This window comes from Pseudophryne corroboree, chromosome 4 (assembly GCF_028390025.1).
Source record: "Pseudophryne corroboree isolate aPseCor3 chromosome 4, aPseCor3.hap2, whole genome shotgun sequence".
Taxonomy (NCBI): domain Eukaryota; kingdom Metazoa; phylum Chordata; class Amphibia; order Anura; family Myobatrachidae; genus Pseudophryne; species Pseudophryne corroboree.
Window position 1 is genome coordinate 217,791,396 of NC_086447.1, and position 26,748 is coordinate 217,818,143.

At 44.9% G+C, this 26,748-nt stretch overlaps 1 protein-coding gene across 1 annotated transcript in view; it reads right to left on the bottom strand.

Annotated features, from left to right (window-relative positions):
• Window positions 1-26,748, bottom strand: part of LOC134909239 (putative serine protease K12H4.7) — a 121,551-nt gene that overhangs the window by 50,615 nt on the left and 44,188 nt on the right. Inside the window, exons 5-6 of the mRNA XM_063915917.1 lie at window positions 24,824-24,938; window positions 2,248-2,449 (exon numbers count right to left, since the gene is read on the bottom strand). Of these exons, the coding sequence (XP_063771987.1) occupies window positions 2,248-2,449; window positions 24,824-24,938 (317 nt within the window). The remainder of the gene's footprint in view (window positions 1-2,247; window positions 2,450-24,823; window positions 24,939-26,748) is intronic.

Here is a 26,748-nt window from a genome sequence, read left to right on the forward strand (position 1 = left end):
CGGCTTAGTACTCACCACTCTTCATTCTTCTGGCTCTGTTAGGGTGTGGCGGCGTGCTGCGGGAATGTACGCTCGCCGTGGTGGGGCTTGCGAATAGTTTCCTCAGGAGGTCAGTGTCCTGTCAGCGGGGAATGGGACCATTAACCCTGCAAGAGGTTGGGCCGTTACACCCCCCCCCCCCCCCCATGGCATGCTGCGCATGTTGCAGGATGGACCTGCTGTGAGCCTCAGCGGATCGTAGTACCTGCCAGCTTTGTGCTGTGTAACAGTCAGCGCAGAGTGCTGCTCTCCCGACAACACTGAATGGCACCTCTCAAATTATTGATTTACAGAATTTAAAAAGCAGAGCTGCATTAAAAAAAAAAGACCCTATCAAAACAGAAACAAAATGTAAAATAAATAAAATCTTCAGGCAGTAATCTCTTTGACTTATAGGATGAGGCAATAAGGAGACCCAATGCTGGCAGAAGCATGGCAATTGGGCTCTTTTTCCTTTAAGAAATGTTGGCATGTGTCCATCAGTTTGTACCACACTTCCTTTAGAATTCATTCCCAGCATTTAGAATTCCCAGGACAGCGATACTATTACTACAATTATATAACACCACTAACTCCAGTAACCTCATAAATGAGGTTTGTATCTGTAGGAAGAGTGCAGTGCTATCCAGAGCTACCAAGACATTGTACAGGCCTGGATTACTGGGTCATATAGCCTCTAGAAGGAGCATAGCTACACCCCATTGTTGTGCACGTTCCTATGGCACACCAGGGGACACGGGCACACCTTAGCGCTCGCATGTTTGTAGGGGGGAGGACCGGCATGCGGGGAAGACTTGCCCTGTGCTGGGAGTCCCCCACATGTTAGTGTGATTTTTCGCACAACTACAACCCATGCTGATTCGGGCCCCTTATGCATACATAGTGCTGTATGCAGTCACATGCTTGTGCCCAAGAAGGAGGCCAAGTAGCCAGACCATACAGTTTCTACACACCCAGGCTAGAAATTACACTATATACCTTCTGGAGGGGTTTACTTTTCCTGTATCTACTCAGCTGAATAGGGAGTTGACCCATTTATGTAAGCTGTTATGGAGTTGAGAAGGAAAAAAAAAAAAAGAGCTAAACCTTTGGTTTAGAAATTCTTGAATAAACTGGTAAATCTTGTTCGCGGTTTTAGATTATTTCTAGACAATGAAAGGCAGCAAGTTCCAAAAAGTAAGAGCCACAAATCTAAAAGCAGGCTCCCCCAAATAAATGAAATCATATTCCTACTCGTTGAGAACATAAGTGGAAATATAATTTATTATCAGTTATTTATATAGTGCACACATATTCCACAGCGCTTTACAGAGAATATTTGCCCATTCACATCAGTCTCTGCCCCAGTGGAGCTTACAATCTATATTCCCTACCACATGTACACGCACACACATTCACATTAGGGTTAATTTTGTTGGGATCCAATTAACCTATCGGTATATATTTGGATTGTTGGAGGAAACCCACGCGAGTACGGGGAGGATATACAAACTCCACACAGTTAGGGCCATGGTGGGAATTGAACCCATGACCTCAGTGCTGTGAGGCAGTAATACTAACCATTATACCATCCGTACTGCACATACTGTATAATAAATATAGATTATAAATGTAATGAGACAAAGGGTTGTTTTAAGGACCTAGAAATCCAATGCTGCAGGGCTTTCAAAGTTAATAAGCAAGCAGACTGAGAACTTGTGTTATATGGCAAGATCTCAGCTGCTTAGTTTGCAGTCTGCCTGCTGCTATGTGTACCGCCTGCAAGGAGAGCAATTCTGGTTCTGGGAGACCTAAGTAGAGGGCAACAGTCCATGCATGAAGACACACATGCACCTAAGAACATTTTCAAAAATTATTAATTCTGGCTATATTCTGCAGATTTAACATTTTTTAGATTTCATAAGTGGATACCCAAAGTTTACCTCACCAAGCCACAATCCAGGAAAACACACAAATTCTGCACATGATTAAAGTTTGGCAACTCAGAACCCTCAAGCATAAGCCCAGTTGGTTTAGCCTAGCTGTAGACTTGTCATTGATGGTGAGCTCTCACTATAAGAAACTCTGCTCAGGATTCTTGCTCAGTTATTTAGCACTCATCCACACTAATTCTCACTTTATCCAAAACATTACTGAATATTATGGAGAAAAGTAAAGAAAAATAAATGATACATTGTTACTACACAACACATTATGTTGCTTCCCTACCTCCAGTTGAAGATGGCCCTTCCCAGCTGCTGTCACTCATATCTTGAACATATTTCTGGTACCTTACATCAATGCACTTTTCCGTTTTAGCTTTCATAATGATGTGAATAACTTCAGCATATCTCTCATATGGGGAGCCCAGTGATTCAGTGGCCATAACGTCGCATACAACCTGGATGGTGATGTTGGTGCCCTTCACACCCTAATGGAACATAAAAAATGGTCAAACATTACAAGTCAAAAGACATTTTCTACCGCGATGTGTATGTGTGTTGTAGAACACATTTTTATACTGTATGTATATAATGCCAATCGATATTATGGAGAATTTAAATTATATTTTTTTGTATTTTTTTTTTTTTATACATCCCAGGGACACTCACACTCATTATTTTGTTAGCAGAGCAACTAGAGTGGAATATAATATTTAAAAAAAAAAAAAAACACGACAAGACGGGAATAAATGCAGTGGACCAATTTTTGCAGCAAATCTTCTCAAAATCACAAACAGAAAGGTCTCCATAGATTCTGACAAAGAGAAAGCCTACAAAGTAGGGGTTCTCATCCACTTTTCATTCTGTATTCCATGATAACTTATTTCTTATATGTACAATACCATAAGCTACTATTATAGGAGGAAGATTTATACAGACATATTTCTGACCTAAACATGCTACGATGGCTGCTCTACTACAGTTTCAGAACAATTCTTGCAAAAGTGTTGATATCACAAAGTCAAGTTCATCCCTGTAGCTACAATTATGTTCCTGGCCCGTTGTGTTCAATGCTTGGCAAATCTTTTATTCAGGAAGTTATAAAAAAAAAAAAAGTTTGGGAGTAAGGATTAGTAGAGGTTGTGGGAAAAGGGGCAGATTCAAAAACAAATCAATTAAAAACAGCTGGTCTTAATGTATACGGACCTCTTCAATATCATTAAATGTGTATCAAGACATTTAGCAATAAAAGGATCACATCCTCAAGATCACTGCAACACTGAACAGTTTAAACATTGAAACATTATCAGTTTAATTCACTCGAGAGCTATTTGATCCTCAGTCTAAACACTGAAGCGTTTAAGAAACATTAAAATCTTACTAAACAAGTCTACAGTTCCTTAGGTCCAGCTGATCTAAATATGGATAGTCTAAATACATGCTTTTTACATTTCACTTGATATGAGGAGTTTCCCTAACAAACAAAGTCTGTAGGTTAAAAGCAGATTCGATTTAAGATGCTAAAAACTTTAATCTTTCACCCATGCAGATTGCAAGAGACTTCACGACGTTGTACACACCATTCATTCCAAGACAAACAGAAACAGTCCAAATTTGGCATCTTCCTCCCTATGACATGGGAAAAACGATTTCATATTATGCTGGGATACACAGTTGGAAGGAAAAAGAAAACCGCAATGTTCAGTCTGGATAGAGAATTAAAAGCCAACATCAAACATCTGATCAATTTAAATGTCAAAGGAGGAAGTTGGAGATATGTCCAAGGGCTTGGGGAATTTCACGCTCTTCAAATGTTGCAATAACAGGATCAATTTGCAGTAAAAGTAGTAAAAAAGTAAAATCCAATTAAGAAATTGGCATCCTGGTGGCACTTTATCAAATGCACATGGGACACCAATATTCTGTATTATCTAGAGATTTCACAATCGCAAATGTTATTAGGTTTCTTATCACATTATACTGCCTGGTTCTTACACAATATTACAGATGGGTCTGACAAGTAATAGGCGTGAGAATTAATATTTGCTTAAATAGAATGACTTGGAAGTGATCAGATACCAAATAGAAATATGCAAAGTTGGGGTGTTAGCGTGCCACAAGGGGTGGGAGATGCGGTGCCGGCGTATCAAAGCAGCTGAAACATACACTTTGCCCCCTTCACTTGCAATTGCATTCGCCTTTGCCTTCTATGTGTAAATGTGGCTTGTAGTATATGATAATGAATAGTTACGCATGTGCCGTCTATCACCTTTCATTCTTGTTAAAGTAGAAAAATGAGGAAATAAAACACACACACACACAGATGTATGGACAACTTAGAGCACTTCAGCAATTTTAGAATGGATTAATGGAAGGGTAGTCATGGAGAGAGAAAGTGGGGCTGAAAGTTTTATTTGATCTTTGGACGCTGCCAATCACAACCATAAAAGTAATGGGGATCGGATAAATTAATTTTTTACATGCAGAATTTCCCCGATTGATTGATTGTTTTTTGTTTTGTTTTTTTATAATTATTTCAGTGGCACAGATTGTCTGAAAAGATGGTAAGTGTAGTCTATGAGGAAATTGTCGTCAATATGAGGAGAAATCCATAGGTGGTGTTTCCAAACCAGATGAGGTTATATTGTAACAATCCCTTTAATATGCATCTGCAGACAATAGTAAAAGCAAAAACCACTCTGACAAATGCAAGCCTCAGGTTTTCACTTGGCTGCTTCCTGTATTTTAAGGTCACTTTAGACGCAAGCCATATATATCCCTTTTTGCTATGCTGATGTGTTCTTTTAAAAACACTGAGGGCTAAGCACAAAGAAAACATTTCTTTGGCAAACACTTTTCCATTCAGAGCCCTTCCAAAGGCTCAATGCGTAATTAGACTTCCTAAAGAGAATAAATCCAGGTCCAAGCAGTCAACAGGATTAAATTATCGTAATGAAGCTGGTTGGAATTATGTTCTGGACTTTTCTCTGTTACTACACCCTAGAAAAGCATCTGTTACAGAATACATCATAGCATTCTGCTTCCCCCTAGTATAGACTGCCTGTGTGCAGAACGGAACGGATAGTGTACAGGTGCACACAAATGGCTCAGTGCAAATAGGCAAGACTATGTAACACCCATGAGAGTGTGCAGCTATATGCCGCACTTACAGTACCATCAAACTCACATAGGGCTGTGTACAAAAATCCACGGGTCCGGAGTGAGATTGGGCCACCGGGGGGAAACGATTTCCACTGCCAGCATTTCTACGGCAACTCACCCCCCTGGCTGATAACTGAATCCAAAAGCGTGTTAATTTTCCAACAGTTTCCAGTAGAGAATAATGCAGTTAGTGTTCTCTTCCATTTGTAGAAAAAGAAGCATTTACACAAAAAAACAAAGTTCTATCATTTTGGTGTTCATACTACACTTTTGCATTATGTGGTGAGTCAGCCCTGAAATGTTTGAATTTGTTACCAAAAAAAAAAAAAAAGATTTGCCCCTGTGCGCAAGAAGCTTCCCTGAAATTTCTTGAATTGAACCTTTTTGTGAAACAGGAGTATTTACTAGGACATGGTCACCGCCCCAATTACCTCTATTTGTTCCTTAATTTAAGTCCTTTAAAGCAGGTCAATGTTTAGGGTTTAAATAGAAATAAACCAATCCCCCCCCCCCCCCCCTTAAAAAAAAAAAAAAGATTAAAAAAATTTGTATTCTTTAAAAGAAAACCAGTTTCACGTTTGCACAATTATGTGGATTCAATCAAAATAGGGTCAGGGAATAATGAGAGTTGGCAGGACAGAAATTAGCAATTTATTTCTATTCCTCCATCAGGGGAAAAATAAGAATTTACTCACCGGTAATTCTATTTCTCATAGTCCGTAGTGGATGCTGGGGACTCCGTAAGGACCATGGGGATTAGCGGCTCCGCAGGAGACTGGGCACAACTATAAAGAAAGCTTTTAGACTACTGGTGTGCACTGGCTCCTCCCACTAAGACCCTCCTCCAGACCTCAGTTAGGATACTGTGCCCGGAAGAGCTGACACAATTAGGAAGGATTTTGAATCCCGGGTAAGACTCACACCAGCCACACCGTATAACTCGTGATACAATACCCAGTTAACAGTATGATAACAACTGAGCCTCTCAACAGATAGCTCAACAATAACCCTTTAGTTAAACAATAACTATATACAAGTATTGCAGACAATCCGCACTTGGGATGGGCGCCCAGCATCCACTACGGACTATGAGAAATAGAATTACCGGTGAGTAAATTCTTATTTTCTCTAACGTCCTAAGTGGATGCTGGGGACTCCGTAAGGACCATGGGGATTATACCAAAGCTCCCAAACAGGCGGGAGAGTGCGGATGACTCTGCAGCACCGAATGAGAGAACTCAAGGTCCTCCTCAGCCAGGGTATCAAATTTGTAGAATTTTGCAAACGTGTTTGCCCCTGACCAAGTTGCAGCTCGGGAAAGTTGAAGAGCCGAGACCCCTCGGGCAGCCGCCCAAGAAGAGCCCACTTTCCTCGTGGAATGGGCTTTTACTGATTTTGGATGCGGCAGTCCAGCCGCAGAATGTGCAAGCTGAATCGTACTACAGATCCAGCGAGCAATAGTCTGCTTTGAAGCAGGTGCACCCAACTTGTTGGGCGCATATAGGATAAAGAGCGAGTCAGTCTTTCTGACTCCAGCTGTCCTGGAAACAAATTTTTAGGGCCCTGACTACATCCAAAAACTTGGAAGCCTCCAAGTCATTTGTAGCCGCAGGCACCACGATAGGTTGGTTCAGATGAAAAGCTGATACCACTTTGGGGAGAAACTGGGGACGAGTCCTCAATTCTGCCCTATCCATATGGAAAATCAGATAAGGGCTTCTACATGACAAAGCCGCCAATTCTGAAACACGCCTGGCCGACGCCAAGGCCAACAACATGACCACTTTCCACGTGAGATATTTCAAATCCACGGTTTTCAGTGGCTCAAACCAATGTGACTTTAGGAAATCCAACACCACGTTGAGATCCCAAGGTGCCACTGGAGGCACAAAAGGGGGCTGAATATGCAGCACTCCCTTAACAAAAGTCTGAACTTCAGGTAGTGAACCCAATTCTCTCTGGAAGAAAATCGATAGAGCCGAAATCTGGACCTTAACGGAACTCAATTTAAGGCCCATAGACACCCCTGACTGTAGGAAGTGCAGGAACCGGCCCAGCTGAAACTCTTCCGTTGGAGCCTTCCTGGCCTCACACCACGCAACATATTTTCGCCATATGCGGTGATAATGGTTTGCGGTTACTTCTTTCCTAGCTTTTATCAGCGTAGGAATGACTTCCTCCGGAATGCCCTTTTCCTTCAGGATCCGGTGTTCAACCGCCGTGCCGTCAAACGCAGCCGCGGTAAGTCTTGGAACAGACAGGGCCCCTGCTGCAGCAGGTCTTGTCTGAGCGGTAGAGGCCATGGGTCCTCTGACATCATTTCTTGAAGTTCCGGATACCACGCTCTTCTTGGCCAATCCGGAACAATGAGTATAGTTCTTACTCCTCTTCTCCTTATTATCCTCAGTACCTTTGGTATGAGAGGAAGAGGAGGGAACACATAAACCGATCGGTACACCCACGGTGTTACCAGAGCGTCCACAGCTATCGCCTGCGGGTCTCTTGACCTGGCGCAATATTTTTCTAGCTTTTTGTTTAGGCGGGACGCCATCATGTCCACCTGTGGTTTTTCCCACTGGTTTACAATCATTTGAAAGACTTCTGGAAGAAGTCCCCACTCTCCCGGGTGGAGGTCGTGCCTGCTGAGGAAGTCTGCTTCCCAGTTGTCCACTCCCGGAATGAACACTGCTGACAGTGCTAACACGTGATTTTCCGCCCATCGGAGAATCCTTGTGGCTTCTGCCATCGCCGTCCTGCTTCTCGTGCCGCCCTGTCGATTTACATGGGCGACCGCCGTGATGTTGTCTGACTGGATCGGTACCGGCTGGTTTTGAAGCAGGGGTTTTGCCTGACTTAGGGCATTGTAAATGGCCATTAGTTCCAGAATATTTATGTGCAGGGAAGTCTCCTGACTTGACCATAGTCCTTGGAAGTTTCTTCCCTGTGTGACTGCTCCCCAGCCTCGAAGGCTGGCATCCGTGGTCACCAGGACCCAGTCCTGTATGCCGAATCTGCGGCCCTCTTGAAGATGAGCACTCTGCAGCCACCACAGCAGAGACACCCTTGTCCTTGGAGACAGGGTTATCAGACGATGCATCTGAAGATGCAATCCGGACCACTTGTCCAACAGGTCCCACTGAAAGGTTCTTGCATGAAACCTGCCGAATGGAATCGCTTCGTAGGAAGCTACCATTTTTCCCAGGATCCGCGTGCAATGATGCACCGACACCTGTTTTGGTTTTAGGAGGCCTCTGACTAGAGATGACAGCTCCTTGGCCTTCTCTTCCGGGAGAAACACTTTTCTCTGTTCTGTGTCCAGAACCATCCCTAGGAACAGCAGGCGTGTCGTAGGGATCAGCTGAGACTTTGGAATATTTAGAATCCAGCCGTGCTGTTGTAGCACTTCCCGAGATAGTGCTACCCCTACCAACAACTGCTCTCTGGACCTCGCCTTTATCAGGAGATCGTCCAAGTACGGGATAATTAAAACTCCCTTCCTTCGAAGGAGTATCATCATTTCCGCCATTACCTTGGTAAAGACCCTCGGAGCCGTGGAGAGACCGAACGGCAACGTCTGGAATTGGTAATGACAATCTTATACCACAAACCTGAGGTACTCCTGGTGAGGATGGTAAATGGGGACATGTAGGTAAGCATCCTTGATGTCCAGCGATACCATGTAGTCTCCCTCGTCCAGGCTTGCAATAACCGCCCTGAGCGATTCCATCTTGAACTTGAATTTTTTTATATATGTGTTCAAGGATTTCAAATTTAAAATGGGTCTCACCGAACCGTCCGGTTTCGGTACCACAAACATTGTGGAATAGTAACCCCTTCCTTGTTGAAGTAGGGGTACCTTTACTATCACTTGTTGTGAATACAGCTTTTGAATTGCCTGTAACACTGCCTCCCTGCCTGAGGGAGTGGTTGGCAGGGCAGATTTGAGGAAACGGCGGGGGGGGAGACGTCTAGAATTCCAGTTTGTACCCCTGAGATACTACTTGAAGGATCCAGGGATCCACCCGTGAGCGAGCCCACTGATTGCTGAAATTTTTGAGACGGGCCCCCACCGTACCTGGCTCCGCCTGTGGAGCCCCAGCGTCATGCTGTGGACTTAGAGGAAGCGGGGGAGGACTTTTGCTCCTGGGAACTGGCTGTATGCTGCAGCTTTTTCCCTCTACCTCTGCCTCTGGGCAGAAAGGACGCGCCTTTAACCCGCTTGCCCCTATTGGGCCGAAAGGACTGTACCTGATAATACGGTGCTTTCTTTGGTTGTGAGGGAACATGGGGTAAAAATGTAGACTTCCCAGCTGTTGCTGTGGAAACGAGGTCCAAGAGACCATCCCCGAACAATTCCTCACCCTTATAAGGCAGAACTTCCATGTGTCGTTTGGAATCTGCATCACCTGTCCACTGTCGAGTCCATAACCCTCTCCTGGCAGAAATGGACATTGCACTAATTTTGGATGCCAGCCGGCAAATATCCCTCTGTGCATCCCTCATGTAAAAAAAGTGCGTCTTTTATATGCTCTATGTTTAGCAAAATAGTGTCCCTGTCTAGGGTATCTATATTTTCTGACAGGGAATCTGACCACGCAGCAGCAGCACTGCACATCCAGGCTGAAGCAATAGCCGGTCTCAGTATAACACCTGTGTGTGTATATATAGATTTCAGGATAGCCTCCTGCTTTCTATCAGCAGATTCATTCAGGGCGGCCGTATCCGGAGACGGTAGTGCCACCTTTTTTGACAAGCGTGTGAGCGCTTTATCCACCCTAGGGGATGTCTCCCAGCGTGACCTATCCTCTGGCGGGAAAGGGTACGCCATTAGTAACCTCCTAGAAATTACCATCTTTTTATCAGGGGAAGCCCACGCTTCTTCACACACTTCATTTAACTCTTCAGATGGAGGAAAAGCTACTGGTAGTTTTTTCTCTCCAAACATTATACCCTTTTTTGTGGTACCGGGGGTAACATCAGAAATGTGCAACACATTTTTCATTGCCTCAATCATGTAACGTGTGGCCCTACTGGAAGTTACATTAGTCTCTTCGTTGTCGACACTGGCGTCCGTATCCGTGTCGACATCTGTGTCAACCATCTGAGGGAGCGGGCGTTTTAGAGCCCCTGACGGTTTTTGAGACGCCTGGGCAGACACAGGCTGAGAAGCCGGCTGTCCCACATTTGGTATGTCGTCAAACCTTTTATGTAAGGAGTCGACACTATCACGTAATTCCTTCCACAGCACCATCCACTCAGGTGTCGACCCCGTAGGGGGTGACATCACATTTACAGGCATCTGCTCCGCCTCCACATAAGCCTCCTCATCAAACATGTTGACACAGCCGTACCGACACACCGCAAACACACAGGGAATGCTCTGACAGAGGACAGGACCCCACAAAGCCCTTTGGGCAGACCGAGAGAGAGTATGCCAGCACACACCAGAGCGCTATATAACACTGGGATCCCACTATCAATGAGTGTTTTCCCTATAGCTGCTTTTTTATATATATTATATATATATTATATATATATATATCTATACTGCGCCTAAATTTAGTGCCCCCCCTCTCTTTTTTACCCTTCTGTAGTATTCAGACTGCAGGGGAGAGCCAGGGAGCTTCCTTCCAGCGGAACTGTGAGGGAAAAATGGCGCCAGTGTGCTGAGGGAGAAGCCCCGCCCCCTTTCCGGCGGACTTTCTCCCGCTTTTTCTGTAATACTGGCAGGGGTAATTTTACATCTATATAGCCTCTAGGGCTATATATGATGTATATTTTGCCAGCCAAGGTGTTATTTATAGCCCTCAGGGCGCCCCCCCCCCAGCGCCCTGCACCCATCAGTGACCGAAGTGTGAGGTGTACATGAGGAGCAATGGCGCACAGCTGCAGTGCTGTGCGCTACCTTGGTGAAGACCGAAGTCTTCTGCCGCCGATTTTCCGGACCGTCTTCGTGCTTCTGGCTCTGTAAGGGGGACGGCGGCGCGGCTCCGGGAACGAGCCAGTGACACCAGTAGTCTAAAAGCTTTCTTTATAGTTGTGCCCAGTCTCCTGCGGAGCCGCTAATCCCCATGGTCCTTACGGAGTCCCCAGCATCCACTTAGGACGTTAGAGAAATATACGTTATGGTAAGAACTTACCGTTGATAACGTGATTTATCTTATGTCCACAGGTATCCATAGGATAACATTGGGATATTGTCGAGCGACATCGAAAATGGCACCAACACGGTCACAAGCTTTCTGGCCTCCCAGAATGCATTGGGGCCTTCACCATATAGTCCCGCCCACTGACTCAGTCAAATCAGTTCTTTCCACAGCGATTTTAGGCAGGAACATCAGGTAGAGACCTGTTTAGGCGATAAGAACACACATGCACACCCTTCCATACAAGAAGGAAGAGGTTTTAGTGATTGTCTAGATCCTCAAACCAGATGCGTCAGGGTGGGATCCCTGTGGACATAAGAGAAATCACGTTATCAACGGTTAGTTCTTACCATAACGTATATTTCTCTGGCTGGGTCCACAGGATAACATTGGGATTCCCAAAGCCATTTTAGTGGTGGGGACGCTCCTGATTGCACAGGAGGACCTTTCGCCCGAAGTCTGCGTCATGAGGCGCAAAAGTATCCAAGGCATAATGTCTAATGAATGTGTTTATGGAAGACAATGTGGCTGCCCTACATATCTGTTCTGCTGAAGCACCCTGTTGTGCTGCCCAAGAAGGACCTACCTTACGTGTAGAGTGTGCAGAGGCATTAGCCGGAATAGGGAGATCTGCATGAGAATAAGCTTCTGATATTACCATTCGGAGCCATCTCGCCAGCGTCTGTTTACTAGCAGGCCATCCTCTTCTATGGAATCCGTAGAGGATGAAGAGAGAATCTGTCTTTCTGATGGCACTAGTACGATCTATGTAGATTCTTAAAGCTCGGACTACGTCCAGTGACGCTTCTCCCGCAGATAGTCCCGATACCTGAAAAGCTGGGACTACAATCTCTTCATTCAGGTGAAACTTTGATACCACCTTTGGAAGATAACTAGATCTCTTTCTGAGAACTGCTCTGTCTGGAAAAAAACTTAGGAAAGGAGACTTACAAGAGAATGCTCCATATTCTGACACTCTTCTGGCTGACGCCATTGCCAATAAAAAAAGCTCTTTAGCCGTTAACCACTTAAGATCTGCTCTCTTAAGTGGTTCAAACAGAGGACCCTGGAGAAATTTAAGAACTAAATTCAAATCCCAAGGAGCTGCAGGAGGAACAAATGGAGGTTGAATATGTACTACTCCTTGAAAAAACGTACGTACATCCTGTAAATCAGCAATCTTTCGCTGAAACCATACAGTTAACGCTGATACTTGAACCCTCAAGAAAGCCACTTTCAAACCTTTGTCCAATCCTGCTTGAAGGAAATCCAAAATCCTGGACACTTTAAAGGATCTCGGATTGAAATTTTTTCCAGTACACCAATGAATATAGGCTTGCCATATTCTATGATACACACGGGCCGAAGAAGGCTTTCTTGCTCTAAGCATAGTTTGGATTACTTGTTTTGAAAATCCTTTAGCCTCTAAGATAGAGTTTCAACAGCCACTCCGTGTCACTGACCTAGGTTGGGGGTATTGCGAACTCGGGGGTTCTCCAGATGGTAGGGAGAGGGACCACAGTTGGGTCGGAGCAGGGATGGCTTGATATAGGTCTTCCTCATACAGGACTCTGACAGTAAAGCTTGGTGAAAATATTAAAGAACTTTATTGCAAGAAGGGAGCAACACAATGTCACATAGCAGAGAAGGAACGTATGGAGGGAATGCCCAGGCCTATAGGTGAACTTGTAAGCAATGTTAAAGATTCCAGGAAAAGAAGTACTTGTGAGTGTTGGTACAAGATAATAGTGACTGAAGAACTTGTGAGTGATGTTTTTAAAGATACTGCTGATTTGAAGAACAGGTGAACGGTGGTTAAAGACTCTGATGATTTGAAACACTTGTGAGCGATGGTTAAAGACACTGATGATTTGTATGACTTGAGAGCGGTGATTAAAGACACTATAGAACTTGAGAACGGTGGTTAAAGACACTGATGATTTGTATGACTTGAGTGCGATGATAAAAGACACTGTAGAACTTGGAAGCGGTGCTTAAAGACACAGATGACTTGTAGAACTTGAGAGCGACGTTTAGCCTGCAGCCCACGCTGACTCCAAGAAGCACTGGTGACTGGATTGCAGAGGAACACACCAGCCGCTGTATATGCTGGAACTGTGCAGCAACTGGCACCTGGAAGCGCCGGAGACACTAGGGTACGACTGCAGAGAGACTCGCCGGGAACAAGAGCACTGGCATCCACTTCAGGGAAAAAGACGATACTCAGGCGCCGAGGCGCTGCCCGGCGTCTGCCTTTGAATCTCCCGCCTCCGCTGGATTGGCGGAACAGTCTGATGATGTCACCTGCTCCCCGCCCACGTGATGCCGGGTGTCATGGCGGCGCCCCTGCCCCGGGGAGCCGCGCCAGCCAGGCTCCGGAGCCCGTGGACCATCGAAGGCGGAGGCCGCAACACAGACCAGCAGGCACGCAGGGGTAAGCGCGGTGAACGCCGCCTATGGCGTGTGACAGTACCCCCTCCTCCAGGAGTGGCCCCCGGACACTTTCCAGGTTTTGTTAGATGTCTGGAATGGAAAATCCGCACCAGTCGGGGAGCCATAACTTCAGTAGCCTTGACCCAGCTCCTCTCCTCGGGGCCAAAACCTTTCCACTCCACCAAATACTGTAGATTCTTGTGAAGATAACGAGAGTCAAGAATAGCTTTGATTTCAAAGTCCGTTCCAGCTTCAGACTCTGCAGAGGTTGGCCTTGGGGACTTTGAATGGAACCGGTTTAAAATAAGGGGACGAAGGAGAGAGACATGAAAGGAGTTTGGTATCCGGAGGTGGGAAGGCAATCCCAATTTGCAGACAACCGGGTTCAGGACTTGTAACACGGGGTAAGGACCAATAAACTTTGGGGCGAACTTCATAGTGGGCACCCTTAACCGGAGGTTGCGGGTGGAAAGCCTTACCCTGTCACCAACCTTGTATTGGGGAGTTGCTCGTCGCTTCCTATCCGCAAAGAACTTATAGCAGCCAGAAACCCTCTTGAGATTAGCATGAACTCGACTCCAAATTTGGCTGAAGTGCCGAAGAGTAGAGGCTGCAGCAGGAACATTCTCCGGAGGACAAATGGGTAATTCAGGAACTTGAGGATGAAACCCATAATTAATGAAAAATGGGGACTCACCAGTCGAAGAGTGGTACAGATGATTATGGGCAAACTCGGCCCATGGCAACAGTTCCACCCAATCATCTTGCGAGGGAGAGAGATAAACAAAAAAGATAAAGATAAAGAAAAGTCTCTAAATCTTGATTGACGCGTTCAGTTTGCCCATTAGTTTGTGGATGGTAAGCGGATGAAAACTTGAGTTTTATTTGTAAGGCCGTACAGAGAGCTGTCCAGAATCTTGCAGTGAACTGTACCCCCCGGTCAGAGATGATTTCCCGAGGCAAGCCGTGCAGGCGGAAATGTTCTCGGATAAATAACAAAGCCAACTTGGGAGCTGATGGCAACCCGGTCAAAGGTACGAAATGTGCCATCTTAGAGAAACGATTGATAATTACCCAGACAGTATTGTGACCCTTGGAGAGGGGCAATTCGGTGACTAAGTCCATAGAGATATGAGTCCAAGGCCTCTGAGGAATGGACAGTGGATGCAACAACCCCGCAGGAGGCAAACAAAGAATTTTGTGCTGAGGACATGAGTTGACATAATCTTGAATATCCTTCTTCATAGTGTCCCACCAGTAAGACCTTCGTAGAAACTCCCACATCTTTTGAACTCCAGGATGACCGGAAAACTTGGAAATATGAGCCCACTGCAACAACCTTGGTCGAAATTTAGCTGGCACAGACATTCTCCCAGGAGGAAGCCCCAGAGCGGTGGGAGCCGCTGACATAGAAACTGGACTGATAATCAAAGCCTTCTCAACGGAATTCTCCTCATCCGAAGCGGTTAAGGAACGGGATAAAGCATCAGCCTTGGTGGTAAAAGTCCCAGCCCGGTACTTAATAACAAACGAAAACCGGGAAAAGAAGAGCGCCCATCTAGCTTGACGGGGATTCAAGCACTGGGCCGTCTTGAGGTACAGCAAATTCTTATGATCAGTGAAAATTGTAATTAGGTGTTTAGCACCTTCCAAAAGATATCTCCATTCCTCCAAGGCAGATTTTATTGCCAAAAGCTCTTGGTCTCCAATGGTGTAATTCTGTTCCGCAGGAGAGAATTTACGAGAATGGAAACCACATGGATGTAACTTCCCATCTGGAGCGTACTTCGAAAGCACGGCACCTATGCCTACCGTGGAAGCATCAAACTCCAAAAAGAATGGTTTTGAAAAATTTGGTTGCTGAAGTACTGGAGCGGACATAAAGGCTGCCTTTAACTGAGCGAATGCTGCTACAGCTTCGGAGGACCAATGACTTGGGTCAGAACCCTTCTTGGTTAGGGCAGTGATAGGTGCCACGATGGTAGAGAATCCCTTTATGAATTTCCGGTAGTAATTTGCAAAACCCAGAAATCGTTGTACCGCTTTCAAGGAAAGAGTCCAGTCCCGGATGGCAGTGAGTTTCTCTGGATCCATACGAAGCTCCGTGCCCGAAATGATGTAACCAAGAAATGGAATAGAAGGAACCTCAAAAGTACATTTGGAAATTTTGCCATAAAGATGATTCTTTCGCAATCGAAGAAGTACCTCTTTGACCTGTATTCTGTGCTCTGTGAGATTTTTAGAAAATATCAGAATGTCATCCAAATATACCACTACACTTAGGTATAGCATATCCCGAAAGACTTCGTTAATGAATCCCTGGAAGACGGCAGGGGCGTTGCTGAGGCCAAACGGCATTACCAGATACTCGTAATGACCGTCCCTGGTATTGAAGGCCGTCTTCCATTCGTCCCCCTGTCGGGTACGTATCAAATTATAAGCTTCCCTTAAATCAAGCTTGGTGAAAACTCGGGCTTCGCGAACTCTATCAAAAAGCTCCGTAATGAGCGGCAAAGGATACTTATTCTTAATGGTGACATCATTTAGACCACGATAGTCAATACATGGTCTAAGCCCTCCGTCCTTCTTCACAAAAAAGAAACCCGCCCCCGCCGGGGAGGTAGAGGGGCGGATGAATCCTTTCTGCAGATTAGACTTGATATAGTCCGACATAGCTTGGGTCTCGGGCAGTGATAAGGGATAAGTGCGACCCCGAGGTGGCATTTTCCCCAGAATGAGCTCAAGGGGGCAGTCCCAGGGTCTATGCGGTGGTAGCTGGTCAGCCGCTTGCTCCGAGAACACGTCAGAAAACTCCCGATAGGCCTCTGGAATGAGCCCTTCATCTGACTTGGAAGATACACGAAGCATATAGACAGGGGTGAGACAATTTGAATGACAAAGAACTCCAAGATGTTATTTGTGTCGAACTCCAGTCGACGTGAGGGTTGTGAAGTTTAAGCCAAGGAAGGCCAAGAACTAGATCGTGGGGCATCTCACGAATCACTAGGAACTCCAGGTGTTCTTGATGCAGAGCTCCCACTTGCAGTTTGATAGGTACTGTGCAACTTGAAATCAGACCGTTAGAAATTTGGGTACCATTGATAGCAGTCAACGTAATAGGTCGTTCGACCGACCGTAGCTGAAAACCCAGGTCCTGGGCACAGGAAAGGGAAATAAAATTCCCTGCACCCCCTGAGTCCAGCAGAGCCTTAACGGGTTTGGCTATTGACTCGGATAACAGAGACACGAAGAGTAAACAGTCCACTGGCGGAGAAGGTTTAGAAGAAACCCCTAGCTCGACTCCTCCAGAACAAGCTAGGACTGCCCGTTTCCCGGGCGAGACTTGCAAAACTTGAGAAAGTGATCCGCGGCTCCACAGTAGAGGCAGAGTCTACCCTCACGCCGACGCCGACGTTCTTCTGGGGACAGCCGAGATCGATTAATCTGCATAGGTTTATCAGGACTTGGAATAACCGCTTGCTTAGACGGAAGAGATCGGACCCTTGATCGATCTGACCGACTACGTTCACCACCTCGTTCCTGCATGCGAAGATCCACCTTTACACAGAGCGAGATCAACTGTTCCAAAGAATCCGGCAAATCTCTAGTGACCAACTCGTCCTTTAGACGATCGGAGAGCCCGTTCCAAAAGGCAGCCCCGAAGGGCATCATTATTCCAGCGCAGTTCTGAAGCTATGGTCTTAAAGTTAATCACATACTGTCCCACTGAACGAGAGCCTTTGCGGATAACTACATGGTCCGAACTACAAGCCATATTTCCCACCTGGAACCTAAAGATACCTTGATGGGAGATACACAGCACATCGAATTGTGAGTTGGGGTACGCCATATTGATTGATCACCCCCACTTTGAGAAGTTAAAGATACCTTTATGGGCTTTTTATCTGCTCCCCGAGTGTGAGTGTTGGGGTACGCACACAATTACTTTCTAGTGGAAATACATCTGTGGTTTATTGAGTCCAGTATATACTGCACCATCAAATAGAACTTCCCCAAAGATACCGCTATATATTTAGAACCCCCATTTTTTATGTGAGTGGGGTACGCATTGAACCTATCTGCCTCAGAGATTTATTTACACATTGCATTTAAGATTAGCAAAACCTACTACACATTGGTTTGTTTGTTTTCTTTTTTCATATGATGTACATTGGGAGTTTCCATGAACAAAGCTAAAACCACAAACTGAAATCCCTGTCCAGGACCTAAAGATACCTTGATAGGAGATGTACAGCAGTCCAAACTGTGAGTTGTGGTACGCCATTACAGACTACTATTATCCCCTAGGAGAGAAAGATACCTTTATGTGTTTTACATCAACCGTTTGAGTGTGAGTGTTGGGGTACGCATCATCTGCCTCCATTGGGAATCCACAACAAACGATTGAGGTGTTGGGCTGAATTCCCTATTCATCACACTGGGTGTTATAAGAAATTGAAAGGTTGACCACATAAAGAAACCGTGATGCGATTAATGCCTCCTCTTTAGAGTGTGAGTGGGGTACGCTTTGGATCCACCTTAGTTTTATAGAGGAGTCTGATTTATTTTTCTATTGCTTAAGTGTTGACAACATTTACCACACATTGGTTGTTTATTTTTATTCTGTCTTTCATGTCAACTATGTTTGGAGACCTTACATACAATTGATTAGAACTGGAGACACAATTTCGACCTAAGAACCTTCCATGCAACTCAAAAGGGATGTTATGGTGATATTCTACTTACTTTAGCGCTTGTGGTGTACGACAGTATTTCAAATTTCTTGTGTTTTGTCTTTTTATTTAAATGTGGTGACATTTAATTCGAAATATGTTACATCTGAGCTGCACAGCGCCAGTTTGAACCACCCCCTACATCTTTGTTTCTTGCAGGGCATTGGCCTTTGACTCTATACGATACGGGCTGATGAAAAAAAATCTTTGAGGAGGCTGCCTCCTGAATGGGAACCCATACCCCTGAGATACTACCTTCTGCACCCAAGCATCTGCTGTTGACTGTTGCCATATGTGTGCAAAATTAAGGAGTCGGCCCCCAACCCTGGAATCCTCCAGGCGGAGGCCCGTCTCTTCAGGCTGACGGTTTCTGTTCAGGTTTGGAAGCTGGCTTTTTGCTAGCCCACTGCTTCCTACCCTTGGATTTAAACTGGGGTTGCTTAGGCTCCTCTTTAGCATTCGCTTTACTTTGCCAACGAAATGAGCGAAATTTTAAACCCTTGGACTTAGGGTTATAAGTAGCCGGAAAGCTGACCTTTTTCGATTCAGCCTCTGATTCTAGGATATCCGATAAAGGTTTTCCAAATAATATATTACCGACAAAAGGCAATGCTTCCAATTCTTTCTTGGATTACGCATCTGCCTTCCAGGTCCGTAGCCAAACTGCTCTGCGAGCGACTACTGTCAAGGCTGAAGCTTTAGAAGCAACTGTACCTACATCAATTGCTGCTTCTTCCAAATACTGGGCAGATTGTCTTAAACGGCAAAAACGATCCTCTTGCTCCCTAGTAGGAGACGGGATGTCATTCTCTAGTTCCTCTATCCATTCGCCCATTGCCTTTGCTACTCAGGCCGAAGCCATAGCAGGTCTTTCCACTGCTCCTACTAGAGAAAATATATTTTTCAAAAGGCTCTCTACCCTTCTGTCTGTGACATCATTTAGGGAGGTAGATGACAGTGGTAAAGCAGATTTATGCACGAGTCGCAGAACATGTGCATCTACTTTTGGAGGAACTTCTCTTTTCGAACAATACACAGCTGGAAATGGATAACCGGAATCCCATCTTTTAGGAATCTTATACTTTTTACTGGGCGCCGCCTAAGACTCATCCATCATTTCCGTCAGCTCATCTGACGCTGGGAATTCAGCTTTCACTGATTTTGTTGGTTTAAATACAGGTGCTTAACTTTTAACACTGTCTTGGCTGGCTCTTCCAATGAGAGAACAGCCTTCACAGCATTAATAAGTTCAGCAACATCTTCTGAACTAAAACTCTGCGACTGATCATCATACAGAGTATTCAAATCTATTGTATCATCATCCGATGTATCATCTTGTGTAGTCTGCCACACAGACGTATCTGTCTTAGTCTTACCTGTCCCTTGGTTGCTTGTAGAGGCTACTGGAACCAAACCATAGGAAGGGAGCTGCATGTATGGGTTCATAGTGTAACCTAACCCTTGAGGTGGTGCTTCCGGAGTTAACCTGTCCGCTATTGAAGATAGAGTCTTTGCGAACATATTCCATGGTGGCTCTGTTGGTGGTTGAAACAACTCCTGTTTTTTACTTCGCTGAAAAGCGAAACAGTTTGCACACAAACCCTCATAAGTGACCAATTGATTCATATCAATTACCCCTGACTTACAAGATAAGCATGTTAGGGCTGTAGGAGTGCTTGATAAATTCTCCTCATCACTTTTGCCGCTCAGACATGGTAATAATCTGTTATTGACTACACAATTTGTGACTGAAAATCACCCTATATGTCAGTATATAGAGGTGAGATCAATCTGACCACAGTGCACCTGATTTGAGGGTCAGAACAGGACTGACATTAACAGAAAAGTCAGCACACATACTAGCAGTCAGTCACATGTTAAAGCATTAGACATTGTCATATGAGAATACAACCTCCATAACAACTTATACATAAGTAGGAAAATTGTACTTCTGTTTTTTAACTGGTTCTTTTTTCCAACATAACATGCAGAAAACACAGTAATATACAGGTCTCAAATGCAATAGGTACTAAAAATTAACTATTCATACTAAGAAGTAGAGAGAATTTTTAGTACTGTATACCCTGCCTCCGTAGAGCGGGATACAGGGAGACTCACCACACTTCCATATCCAAGCAAATACGCTCGTAAGACGCCGAGTGGATTCAGACGCTACTGATGTACACTACCGCACTTGATAACTGATAATGGACAAGGACGCTCACTGACAGACAAGGACGCTGAGCGGCTTCCACGTGTATGCAGACGCTAAGGCCTGCGACTCGGTCTGGGCGGGAACTGTAGTGTACACAACCGCAGCGTCTAAGCTGCGACCGAGTACCCTCGTGGTAGCGTCTGAGCTGGAAGTGAGGTCATTTAGTTCATGAAACGAGAGACGCGCGGAAACTGGCCATGAACTCGGAGGAGGGGTGGCCAGGAGAGCGTCTGAATCCCCCTGTTGACTTAAACTCCCAGGATCGCGGACTCTACCTAGTCCTGGCGCCTATGATCCCCGGAGCGTAGCGCTGTCGCACTCGAGATGTTCGGTGCATCAACACACTGTTTGTAGTCTCCACCAAATCAGCGTAGCTGTGTCCTGACCCCTCTAGTAAGAGGAAGTCCATAGACTCACCGTCTCCCCATGCTCCGGCCACAGCCTGGTTACGTCTGCTGGACCTGCTAGAACATCCGACACAGACGCCCGTCGAGACAGCACTAATACCCGAAGGTAAGCGTTGTTGCGACCCGGTGGGGAGTTGTTGGAGCGACTCTTTCTAGTTACGCGTTTAAGACGCTGTTAAGAGAAGTCGCTCAAAAAAACACAATATAGTAAGTCTATAAAAATAAAATAATAAAAAGCTTGAGGCTGCTATATCAGCAGCCCTGCGACCATGCGGCTTCCTGCCGCACCAAGCAAAAAACTGATTTGACTGAGTCAGTGGGCGGGACTATATGGTGAAGGCCCCAATGCATCCTGGGAGGCCAGAAAGCTCGTGACCGTGTTGGTGCCATTTTCGCTGTTGCTCGACAATATCCCAATGTTATTCTGTGGATAATCCTGTGGACCCAGCCAGAGAAAAGAGGTTCCCAATCCTGCCCCTCAGCACTGCAGATTCACTTGCAATAGTGATCTAAAGCATTAATACACCTATTGTACCTCCCCTACTCTACTGTATTAAAAGGGCTCACCTCTCTTGTAGTGGTTTACTGTGGCAGACCAACAACGTCACTAGGTTTCTCTAGCACCAGAGCTTCGTTTGGGAAAGGGTGCCCATTATATTAAGGGCAAGGTAAAGTATCAGGAAAGGCCTTTCTTGCTGGAGAAAATCGGAGTTCTATCCATGAACCTAAGGGCTGAAGTATTATTTGCAACACTAATCTATCTCTAACCCCTTGTGACTCATGCTATAGCTTTAGTCTGTTATCAGGTGAACAGGCTGACCGTATGTCATTCAGGCTCACTCCTGTGATGCAAAAAAAAATAAAAAATTATAAATATATTTATTTTTATTTCTTTTCAAAGAATTGAAAAATTAGGGGATGGTTGGATTAATCCAAAGTTACTGAACTTTGATAAAACTAGACACACTAGTGATTTAGTACATACAATCGGGTGTGGATTGTTAGATCTACACTGAAAAAGGTCTAAAGTCTATGGGTGAGATTCAAATGATATATCACGCCCAATTTCCTTTCTAAAATGATCTCCGTTATCGCGCATATTGCGCCCATAGTAATCAGGTTAAGCTGTGTAAAGGGTTGGGTGCCTCATTACTCCCGGCGTAGCGAGCCGAAATAATGATACAACGTTCCTGAGGGCAGAAACAGAATGGATGTGTAAAGGGGTGAAAAGAATTGAATCCCACCCTATAGGTCTACCACTAATGTCAGACATGCATTAGGTAGACAGAATCAAAAGGTCAACATGGTCAAAAGGTCGACATATAATGTGTAGACAGCAGGAATGGTCGACAGGGTCAAAAGGTTGAAATGGTCAACACAAAAATGGAAGAGAATTTTATTTATTTATTTTTCCATTTTTTGGGGTGTTTTGTCACTTTTCTGCCACAAACAAGCCCCATTAGTGTACTGCTTCGCTCGCCATGCTTCGGGCAAGGTGCCTCGCTCCGCTGCTGCTGTGCTCGGCAAAGGTCACTATTCAAAATTGTAGTCCACGTGGAAGGTAATATGAAAAAGTTTTAAAAAATGAGCTTGTGTCTACCATGTGTGTGTCGACCATTGTCACGTCAACCTTTTAACCATGTCACCTGTTGTACTGTCTACTTTTTACATGTCAACCTAATGCATGTCTACCATTAGTGGTAGACCTTTTTAGTGTAGATCTATAGTCCCGATACCCATACAATCCATGCTCCAAAAATTTTAGCTGAAAGGCGTTCAACTACATCTCTTGCCCATTTAGGTTTAAAGGTCTTGACTCCATGGACTTTGTAGATAAGTTCCCTGAGAGGATAAGGGCATTATAGAACGATCGATAGTCTTATTAATCTCACTTAGCAGGGATGCCCTCTCAGATAATTTTTGCCTTAATACTTTAACCTCTCGCCGCCATTCTAATGTAAACATATATGTAGTGTCTGTTAGCGTGCACACTCCCAAGATCGCCCTCTATGTGGATGGTGTTCTTTTGGCAACCATAGGTACAGATAATACACCCCTACCCTTCCTTATTCAGACCATTGATGAGCATAGTTTGCACTCTGTTGACAAGATTAACTTTCAGAGGTCCTGAATTGTTTTCACTTTCAGATTCAACCCAGTCATGTCTCCCTTTTCAATAGCATCAAACCAAGATTAAATATTTTGGCCTTCAAATTAACAATCTCAAGCCATTGGCCCCCATTTATCAAGCCTTGGCGAGTAATAAATAGTACCAACCAATCAGCTCTTAACTGCCATGTTAAAGTCTGTTTGAAAAATGACAGTAAGGAGCTGGTTGGCTGGTACTTTATCACCGTGCTATTTATCACTCCTGAAAGATTGATAAATCTGGGCCAATGTTTGACCTCAGATGACATTATACAGCATAATTCATATGTGGTTGTTCTTGCTGCTGTTGCTATCCTTTATCGTATGCAATTGCGATTACGTGCTAATACATCGGTACCATCGTCGCAAATCAGGTCATGTCGTAGAGTGAGTGCCTCTGAAGACACGCAGGCTGAGCTGCTCTACCGGGACACACAGGCCTCTTCAAGTCACTCACTTTGCGACTGAATCCTCGATGCAATCACAATACAATCGCTGCGTGAGCGCACTGGGGCTCAAACACATACAAAAATAATAAAACATTGATCGATGTGCGTACAATAGCCACTTTACGACCGCACCTGAATGAGCCTCAGTGAGTCTTGTATAACTGTCCCACATCAGGAAGAGCCAGCTCTGCAATTGAGGCAGACATGCTCAGAGTGGTTTTCCGCCTCCTCCATTTTGTTTCCTCAATGCGGAGTCCAAAGTCAGCTCTCTCACACCGGACTATTTAGCACTCAATGGGACATTGCCAATGAACAATTCGGCTTGGCTTCCTTTCAAAGACCTCTCTTACTGCTTTTTAATCATTCAGATAGGTGGTGTCAGATTTCAGAGTTATATCTATTGGATGGACTTTCCTTACATTTTTTTTGGAACTACAAGAGAGACATACTGATCTGTGCTGTAAGTCAGCCACTGATGAATGACGGATTCTGCCTGCAGAGTCTATTGTAAAGGTCTAATCTGACCGGGTTTTAGACACTGTTGGAGTTCTACTTAAAGTCAAATCAGATGTTTAGTAAATACTGTACTTTTGGGTAGCAAATCAGATTAGGGTGGCCAAACCCGGGATCGGAATCGGCGGGATCCCGGAATTTAAGCCAAAAAATGTCCGGGATTCAATCCCGGTATTGGAAGCTTCAACCTTGGGGATTGAGGGATCAGCGTTGAGCGTCCTCAGGACGCTCAGACGCTGCCCAGCTGCCTCTACCTCTGAGGTAATGCTGCGCCCATCAGCCGCCACCAAGCCCGGAAAGCTGTCCGTTACCCGCAGCGAAGGTGGATGAAGTTTCCCACCTGCCCAAGCAGTTAGGCGAGTTATGTGTGCGAGCGGGGCAACTGGGGAGAGGCAGGCGGTGTGGGGCGAGGACGGACAGACTCAAAGTAAAAAAGTCAATGCTGGGTATCCAGGGATTGAAAAATTGGCCCGGGATTGGCCACCCTAAATCAGATGTCCACAGGATTGCAAATGAAGTCAAGCACTAAGGTTGAGAAGTATCAAAGCTTCTAAAGAGTCGAGAAGTGAACAAGTTGCCCATAGCAGACAGCCCGCTTCTGGCTAGCATTTGGGCACCTTCACCACTTTAGGCGAGCAATAAAAATAAAACGTTACCTCAAATTCTCGGTTATCATTGTTATACTGAACAATATCCATGACATATTCAGCAATTGTGTCAAGGAAGAAGGCAAAGTCCATTTCTGAGCTTATATTCAAAGGCTTACACAAACTAAAAGGGGGGGGGAAAAAAAAAAAAAAAAAAAAAGAGAAAATATTAAAGGATTCTAGCTAATATCTTCCTGTGCATTAAAGTTGCAGATTCAGCATAAACAATAGGGGCAGATTTAACAAGTGATTTCTAGTTATCACTCATTACAAATATTAAATGGGGCTACAACCAATCAGCTCCTGTCATGTGTTTGAAAAATGACCGTTAGGAGCCGATTGTCAGTTTTCAAACACATGACAGGAGCTGATTGGCTGGAGCCCCATTTAATATTCACAACGAGTGATAACTAGAATATCACTCGTTTCTAAATCTGCCCCATAGTGTGATGCTGTTCAGTATATACATCACATACAAAAACCAAGTAACTGTGCAAGAAGTGTTGTGTAACTAAAGGAAAAAAAATCTTAAAACTGTAACAAACACAAAAAAAACAACAACAGAAAACCACACATAATTAGTCACAGGCTCGTGTAAAGTGCTTGGTACAGACCCGCAATAAACAAGCTAACAGCCCCAAGGCTGCAATTACTGCTCATTTCTGCTCGCACCTCCGGTAGTAGGTTGGGCATGTGTTACCGGTGGTCAGGAGACCACTGATCACTATACAGACGCGGGATCCCGGCTGTTGGATGCTGGCTGGGGAGAGGGGGGTGAGCACAACGAAGCCCCTTGCGGGCTCTCCACATGGTCTATTCCCACTCTATGGGTGTCGTGGACACCCATGAGTGGGAATAGTCCCTGTTTGTCACCATGCCGACCGGCGGATTTTCAGATGCCGGGATTCTGGCTTCGGTATTGTGACGGGCAGTCTCCTGACCGCCGGTCACATAAATGCATCCCCTGATAGTAAGTGGTCAGAACAGTGTTGCAAACAACTCTGGATACGGATAAATACAGGGATATAGGCATTTAGCTCCTTTTATGCAATGGCAGCAGGAATTACATCAGACTTGCGTTCTACTGTGCATCAGTCTCACTATCTAAAAGCATCATGTGAATGATTAAATAAAGTTTATTCAACAAATGCACAACATACATTACGGATGTTAGCCTATTTTTGTGAACTGCAATACACAAGTGGAAGCTACACTCTAACTGCTGTCGTTTTCCTGCACACAATTTGCAATAATAGGTCCCTACATTTGTTTCCTAGATTGGGTTTGTAGTAACAGAGCACTGATTAAGAAGACTGTAATTATTAATACTGCTGAAACCTTTACTCTCCAATCTCAACCGTTATTCAGAATTATTTTATTTTTTTAAAGAGTATGGAAACTTTCCTAATACTGCAGCATACTTATAATCATAAACTCGTTATGTGTGCTGTGCCTGTGCTGCCAAGCGAGACACGTTATCCTGGGTGCGACAGGACGAAAATATATTACATCTAAGATGCAGATTATACTCTTGTGTCAATACGAGAGATGACATGATTTCATTTACTGGCAATAGAAACCAGCCTCAGTCATTTCCAGAAACCACAGTCAGCTACGTTACAACAGTGTACATTTCCCTTATTACAGCTCAGGGCTGTACTAAAATACATTTTACACTTTGAAGAAAATAAATAAACTAGCAACAGCGTTCAGTGGCTTAAACCCAGATTTTATACGTGTTCCGATGGTGCAACCCAGCGACACGGAAATGTAACAATACAGTGCATCTACCATAGGCACTAAACAATCCGCTGTATGAAGACACAATAGGGCAGGGGTGGCCAAACAGTCGATCGCGATCGACTGGTCGATCGCGGACATGCGACCAGTCGATCGCAATCCGCCGCCCAGCCACCTGAAGCCGCACCTCTCCT